At 35.9% G+C, this 8446-nt stretch overlaps 2 protein-coding genes across 2 annotated transcripts in view; both read right to left on the minus strand.

The window, feature by feature from the left end:
• The window catches only part of LOC126494224 (taste receptor type 2 member 123-like), a 19881-nt gene extending 16645 nt beyond the window's left edge, over positions 1-3236 (minus strand). Inside the window, 1 exon segment of the mRNA XM_050131483.1 lies at positions 3079-3236. Within this exon segment, the coding sequence (XP_049987440.1) occupies positions 3079-3236 (158 nt within the window).
• A 188-nt stretch (positions 3237-3424) lies between these two features.
• Positions 3425-4363, minus strand: LOC126494225 (taste receptor type 2 member 103-like). The gene has a single exon (XM_050131485.1). The coding sequence runs from the start codon at positions 4361-4363 to the stop codon at positions 3425-3427; it is 939 nt and encodes a 312-aa protein (XP_049987442.1).
• Between the last annotated feature and the right edge of the window lie 4083 nt (positions 4364-8446).

Below are 8446 nucleotides of genomic sequence, written 5' to 3' on the forward strand. Positions count from 1 at the left end.
GGCAAGGTGTCAGGAGGGCTCGCTCTCAGGGCCATCTCCAGATACGAGATCTGCCTATGGCATCAGGTCCTATCTCGACCACTGATTGCCAGGGGGACCACCTGGGGCTTCGCTCCAAGAAGCTCTAACCCCAATCCTTCAGCAGGCAAAAGCCAGCGCAGAGGCATTTTGTCACTACACGGCAGTCACTGCTGTGGACGTGGCATCTAAGAATCCACAGGATTGTGTCCTAATTCAAATTTAACAGCACTAATTAAAATTTCACACAGGGCATATGACCACATCACTATGCTCAGTTCCCAAAGCTTTCTTTTCTCAAATTAGTTTGAATGTTCACCTATTTAAATAAATTTATGCATTTTATTTATTTACTCTTCCTTTATCCAGACAGTCAATACTACCAATATACATAAACAAAACAAATTTATGTAAATTACATCAGTGAATCTAAGTTATTTTTCATGATCACATAAAGCAGTTGTTCTCAACCTTTGGTTTGCAACCCCATCAGAAATCACAAATTGTCAATAATCTTAAAAACTGAGACACGGCACCTTACCCCCTCTCTAGGCAAGTCCCCAAACATTCAGATATGCCCACATTTGAGTACCCACAACTGAACTAAAGGGTCGAAGCATTGAGCATTCCTAATATCAGAATGCAGCAACGGAAAACATAGATTAACATTCCTCCAATCTCAGAAGCAAACTAAAAGATAAAGAACATTTCTGAAAGAATTATTAAAAGTTATTATCAAGAATGTTTACCGACTGTCCAAGTTGTACACAAAGAGGGCACAACAGCTGGTGATGAAGGTACCAATAGTCCTACCTTTTAAATGGTCTTGAAACACTTCAATGACCCGGCATTTTTGTGTTTTCAAAACAAGGCTTTTCATGACAGTGAGACAGGTCTGCTACTGGTAGTATCAATTTATTTCAAAAGAGGATAATGAACATCAAAGACTCTCCATATGGAGTTTGCTCTAATTTGTGGGAAAGTTAGTCATTGGTCAAAGAGACTGGTTTTTGCCTCAACTTGTCCAAAGTGGACAAGCAGGACACAAAAGAAGGCAATAGCTGAACTTTGTCAAGACAAGATAGGACAGTCCTTCAAAATTCCTCCTTCACAGAAAAGTATGTCAGATATTTTAGGTATGTAGGCTGAAGAGGTATGTCCCAGCATTACAGAGTAACCTTAGAGTGACTTTCCAGGCTGCCAGATTTCTCTGTAATTTCTTAGTTTTGGAAGTTGCTTGATCTGCACTTCCTGTTTAGTCAGGTAATATCATATTCTTCTCAGGTCTCTAGTGGGGTTAAAGACAAGGTAATTATAGCTACAGTTTTCCTTAGTTATTGTAGAAAATAAATTAAGTACAAAACTTAGGATTTACTAAGCTAGAATAGATTCATATATTAAGATAGATAGAAGAAGATAGATAGATAGATAGATAGATAGATAGATAGATAATAGATAGATAGATAGATAGATAGATAGATAGATAGATAGATAGACAGATAGATGATAGAGAGAGATGATTGATAGATAGATAGATAGATAGATAGATAGATAGATAGATAGATAGATAGATGATAGATAGATAGATAGATAGATAGATAGATAGATAGATAATAATGATGATGATGATGATAGATAGATAGATAATGATGATGATGATAGATAGATAGATAGATAGATAGATAGATAGATAGATAGATAGACAGGTAGATAGATAGATAGATAGATAGATAGATAGATAGATAGATGATAGAGAGAGAAAGAAAGAGAGTATTTTCTCTGATTTCACCAAATACCAATATACTAGACATTTTGAATGCATTTCTTAATTGATAATTGTTCATATTGTATGTAGTTTTAGTATTTTATAGCTGAAACTTTTCCTTTTTATTTAGACAAAAAGTAGGAAATGTTGTGGCCATTCTACTGAGTCAATAAACCCTAGTTGAATCAATGGATGGGATCATGGAATGACTGACTAAGATCAACCATAAAGTTGCTGAACAACTAGGGAGGACTACTAGAGGCAGACAGGAAAAGAGCCATTCTGGGGAGATTTCCAGGGCTGGTGGGTTGGGAAAAATATGGCAGAGGGTCAACCAATTGACTCACTGCTGTTCCTTGGATTTATCAGGTCTTTATCTCAATTTCTGACTCTCAGGTTTGTATTATACTGGGATAATTTAGGTAATTGTTTAAGGTATGAAACTGCAATAAACTAAAATGTTTTTATTTTATAAAGAAATATTTACAATCAATGGCTATCCTTCATGGTGGTGTGTGACTGACAGAGAACAAGACAGTAGCATTAATTCCATCCCCTACACAACCAAAGAAGAAAGGATATAAATCAGCAGGTCGAGGCACTTTGCTAGTAGCCCAGAAGTTTTTTTACTTGTTTGTTTGTTTGTTTAATTTTCAAAATTGATCTTATACTTGAAACACTGGATAAGTATATCTGATGTCTAAACCTATACTATGAACTCAATTCCTTGACATTTTTCCAGGTTATGAATTCATTCTTTTGTCATAGAATGAAATAATTATTCACACCTCACTTGTTTGTGTATAGATGCATCTTGTATATTACATGAATAATTTTAAATTTTTAAAGAAATAACTATTGATAGTCAACTTACGCTAATATTTGTTTTTACATATATGTGGTCCTAATGCACATCTTTCTATGACAATATACATACTTATACCTTTTCTGAAAACCTGGACTGTGTTTGGATAGTGCTTAATCTACATATAATTTTCTGTAATTCATAAAGTTACAAACAACTGAAAAATATTTGATGAGTACAAATTTACACATCGAAGTATTGCTTATCATTAGAGTCCCCCACATTCCTGCAGTCTCTATTCCCTTCAGGTGCTCTCACATCAGGAGCCCCATCATGTAGTCTCTCTTTCATTTCTCCAGAACTTCAACAGTACTTCTCACCTACTGTGACTTTTTCAGACAGCAAGACCCTTAAAGAAAGGGCAGAAAACAGAAAAACTAACCACTGTTATATACTAAGTATTCCATTTTTTCCTGCAGAGACCTCTTACCAGGAATGTCCATGGACCCTCTGAATCACCTGATGTAGCCAGACTACCAAAACACATACTGTTTCCATCTCCATATAGATGATCTCAGCTAACCTTGGGTCTATTTCCTCATGGAACAACTGCCTTTCGTTCTCTCCCAAAAGAGACCTTAAAAACATCCTGATCTCTGTGACAGACAGACTCTTATCCTTATACCCTGCATTGCTGCCTGTCTATCTTCTGCTCCAGTGAATTATTTGCCTGAAGGCTCGTGACTTCTGTGTTTCATAAACCTGATTACTTTCTAAAGTCTAGCTATTATGAAATTATTTTTCTCTAGAATGTGGAAGAGGACATCTGAAATGTTTTAGGTACCTTGATTCTTTGTATATTTGTATCTACACCTCAGCCACCACAGCACTGAAAGAGAGGCCTGCCTTAGCTTACTGTTTCCCAGAATCAAGACACTTGAGTGTCCCGAGGGAAAAGCTATTGCTGTACCCCAGAAAAACAAAACCATAAGATTATTTTGTAGAAAGTTAATATTCCAAGTCTGTAAAAGAAGTGACATAACAAAAACAGTATATAGTAACAGGAAGGTGGCCACACTTTGCAGAGACTTTATGTGGGCCGCAGCGCTGACATCTTGGAATCGTTTGGCATTGCACCGCATGTTCCTCAGATGTCTACACAGGGAAAAGATGAGCAGGAGGAGAGTAATCAGGGTCACTGTGTAGGGGATGAGTGTGAACCTCGTGTTGATGAGTAAAATGAGCACATAAACGTCTACAGTGTCATTGGAACTATACCTGTAGGGTGTGTTTACTTTAGGTCCATCAATGAGTATATTTATGACTATAATGTTTATAAACAAGATTATCAGAGAAACCACCAGTGTTATCAATACCACTTTTTTTGCTTTCCATTTGAGGGTAAGAAAAATGGGATTTGAGAAATTAGCTATCTTGAGAAAATAAAAGAGGCCGAGGAATGTAGCAAACCAGACACTGAAATGATGGCTCACCGTCCAGGAAATAATATGCCTTTTTAAGACTGTTCTCACTGTCATCGCAGCTGGGTCCCGTAATGCTACCAACAAAGTTGTGACCAATGAAAACAAAAAAGCAGTTCTGGAGATGGCCAGAGCAGTGAGGATCTGATCCACCAAAGAGATCTTTCTTCTCTTCACCCAGTCCACGATGTTCACCAGTGCTATGAATGCATTTCCCACACTTCCTATGATGAATTCCATATTTACAGTAGTTATAAGTGTGGCCTGTAGGATAGCGCTTATTGTCACTGCCATGACGCCGATTTCTTCTGCAAAACTGATGATGTGCTAATGCAATCTTTTACAACTCTGTGTCTGATTCTCAACATATTTGCTTGCATAAACTCTCATAGCCAAAGTCAAAGATCCAAAATTTACTAAAGAGCTGGGTTGGTTTTTTTTTTTTCCATAAAAAGCTTTGTTGAAGACAGCCCAGCTGCACATCATCCAGATGTTCTTTGCCTGAAGTATCTTCTGTATTTGCCACTGAAGGAAACATTGACTACCTACAGGATGCCATGAAAATAAAATTAAATTAAATTGTTTTGTTTTGTCTCATCCACATTCTTTAGTCTGAATACATTTTTTCTGGACCACTAATATTATAGAAATATAACTAAGTCAAGAAACAAAAATCTGGACTCACATATAAAATAAGTAGCTCCTAGAATACATCAAAATGCTGTCAATAAAAGCCCCTACATATGTTTTCCAAAATTATTTCTTTACATTTTAAGTTACCTAATAAATGAAAAAAATCACTGTTCTTCAAATACTTGATACTGAGGATACTAATGATTTTACTTTTTATAAGGCCATCATTCACACATATGCCTGTACATACAAATATACATGAATAAACATATTTTATTTTATCTAAATCTTCATTGTTAATTTAAACATTCATGTTTAACATTTAATGTGTTTAACATTTATCATAGATAACATGATAACTGGTGAGACATTATTTTACTTTAAATTTAAATTACTTTAAAATACAGCTGAGGAAATAGTAATATAAATATTTATAAACTTGAGACTGTTGTATCTACAACAAAAAATATAGACATTTTCCTCCAGTGCTATAAAAAAAACAAAGATGAAATAAATGGCTTTGTCTCTTTATGAAGAATATTCACAACACTCTGTTTCCTTTTGCTAGTGTACCTGATTTCCCTACCAACACCAAAGAGTTTCAGACATTATCCCTTTCCTCCACTTTGCATCAAGAGCTGTGCCACTAAGCTACCTGAGGTATCGTGGCAGATAAAGGATGACTGTTTAGACTGTGCCTAGATAATCTGGAGAATGACTCTAGCTGTCATACAATTCCCCAAAATACAACAGAAGAATCAAAGATAACAAGAAAATATGTAATCAAGTTTCAGGAAAAGCTGGGATGATGCACATGGATAAATACAGCTCAGCACTAAAGAGGCTCACGAGGAAGACAAGTTTAAAGCTAGCCTGGGCTGCATGATGAGATATAGTCTAATAACAATAACATAAACAATCAAACAAACAAAAAAAACCCTATGCAGTTTGCAGGAAAGATGCAGTATTCCAGGATAACCACAACCTCAGTCTCTTGGAAATCAAAACAAAACAAAAAACCTCAAGCATTAGAGGTAAGAAATAATGAAGAGGTAATTTAGCCCATCTATTAAAATATTTTAAGGGAAATTTTTAAGAATAGGAAACAATAGAAACATAATCTTACGGTAATGTAAAAGCAAGAAGGTCCTCCTAGTATGAGTCCTTCCCAGTAAGAAAAGCAAGGAGGAAGACAAAAAGAAATGCAAAATACTCTGGGGTGGGGTTGTGTGGAGTGGGGTCTGCTTCTGGCACTTCAAAGTTCAAGGTCTTCTAAAAAGGGATGGAATTTGTGTCTATTGGGAGAGAGCAACTTAAACAATGGGTACCTCCCTAAGCCAACCACTAACCCTGCACCTTCCACCATAAATAGGAAACACTTGAATTTCTTACTAAACATCAGTGTCTAGTAAAGATGTCTTTTCCAGAAACAGTGAGAGTGTCACCAAGAACAGTTCCCATGTATTTTATATACAGAATAAAATGACAGATGGTGATTGTCTTATGAATGTCTTTGTAAATGTTGTATTTATATAAATTTACAAATTAGTGCATTAATTATTGTATTTATTTCATTATTGATACATTGTATGATGTCTCTGCCAAACACAGCAATTCAAACGTATTTAACCAAACAAAATTCTATCACTGCATCTCTCTGTTTAAATCACTATATTTAATGCAATAATCTACTAACTATTCATCTTCAATATCTATATTTAAAAATAATAAAACTATATCACATTGTGGATCACCACCACTACAATTTATTTTTTAAAAAACTCAAGCAATAAGTTGCTGAAACTCTATTCTTTATTATTTTGTTGTTATTTTATATTTTTCTTTTATTTTTTGAGATCATAATTACATCATTTCCCTCTTGCATTTCCTCCATCAAACAAACCCTCTGATATATCCCTCCCTGCTCTCTTTCAAATTCATGATCTCCTTTTTCATTACTTCTTGTAATATACGTATATGTATATCCACATATCTTCTTAAATACATAAATGTAACATGTTCAGTGTGTATAATGTTACTGAAGTTACATAAGTGTATCTTTTCAGTGATGACTATTTAGTATCAGATAATCAGTTGCAAAAATCCCTGGAAAAGACACTTTTTTTGCTTAGAATTTCTTGGTCATTATAGTTTATTTGTAGGATGGAGGCCTCATGGGTTTTCCTCTACTCACTATAGTATTTATTATTGTTGTCCTGTTCAGTTAATGTATTATATTACTTTTAATATACTTTTACAGTTTGGGGAAGAAAAGGGTGGTTTCTGTGTAATCAGATGGTTAGATACATAAATTGAGAAATGATGATGGTAAGTGATTGATAAATAAGTGACTGATAAATGGTAGATTTATGATGATAGATAGTTGATACATGATGAATGGAAATAAACATAGATAAAAAGATACATAAATAGTTACATGGATATTATTACATAGATGAGTGAAAGATTGATAACTTTTGCCAGCCTGCCTTATTCATCTATGGAAATGCTCAGCTATGTTCTCAGAAAGGAGATGGTGAAAGTCTCCATCAAAGTTCCTGCAATTCATAAAATTTAACCCATGTTCTCTGCTGGTATCCATATTTTAGGAAAAAGCACAACTCTGAAGAAATGTGTTGTGCTCAGTGGACAAAGGAAAGGGCCTGAAAATGTCCTGAAAGTGTCCTGAAAATGAGTCTCCTTCATTACTGCTGAGAGTTTGCTGTAGGAAGTTTTACAGCTAGTGGTTTCCTGGGGCATGGCCTCTTATACTATATATGCTATTGTAGAGAATGTGTTTGGCCTCTTTTCTGGCCTCTTTGTTCTGGTTGCAGGATTCGTTTTCTGATTTCCATTCAAACAGAAGTGTTGAAAATAGGGACGGCAGGGCTGCGTCCCCAGCACCCGGCCGCCCGCATGGCTAGCTTATGCCCAGAAATAATTACACGGAAACTGTATTCTATTAAACACTGCCTGGCCCGGATAGTTCCAGTTCCTTATGGCTAGCTCTTACATATTGTTCTAACCCATTTCTAATATTCTGTGTAGCCCAAGAGCTGGCTTACCAGGGAGGATCTTAACCTGCGTCTGTCTGGAGCGGGAGAACCATGGCGACTCCTCACACAGCTTCTTTTTCCCAGCATTCTCCTCTGTCTACTCCGCCTACCTAATTTTCTATCCAATAAAATGGGCCAAGGCAGTTTCTTTATTAATAAGAAATCACTCCCACATCATTTCCCCTTTTTCTGTTTAAACAAAAAAGAAAGGCTTTAACTTTAACATAGTAAAATTACATATAACAAAACAGTTATCAAGTAAGAATTACAGTTACAATATTTATATCTATTTTATCTCTTATCATAACTAAGGAAAACTATAACTAACCATTCTTCAACTCCATCAAAGACTCCAGAAGGATATAATATTACCTATCAAACAAGAAATAAGAAAACTCTAGAAATGACAGAGACATCTCGCTGCCTGGACAGTCACCCAAAGTTCCTCTGTACCGTTGGGGCATCCATCTTCGGCCTACAGGCCCATAGTATCCAGCAGACATTCTCATCAAGCAAGAAATTCCAAAGACAGTTCAGTCACTTTTTGCTGTGTCCTGCAGAATGTCTCACAGACTCTTTCATGAAGCAGGAACCCCAAAAGGTCATCTCACCTTTAGGCAAGTTCAGCAGTCCTCTCTCTGCGGGTTCTCTGTGTCCAGTTTATGCAACAGTCCAGGCAAGAGCAGTT

This window comes from Alexandromys fortis, unplaced genomic scaffold (assembly GCF_014885135.2).
Source record: "Alexandromys fortis isolate MF-2015 unplaced genomic scaffold, M_Fortis_MF-2015_v1.1 scaffold_353, whole genome shotgun sequence".
Taxonomy (NCBI): Eukaryota; Metazoa; Chordata; class Mammalia; order Rodentia; family Cricetidae; genus Alexandromys; species Alexandromys fortis.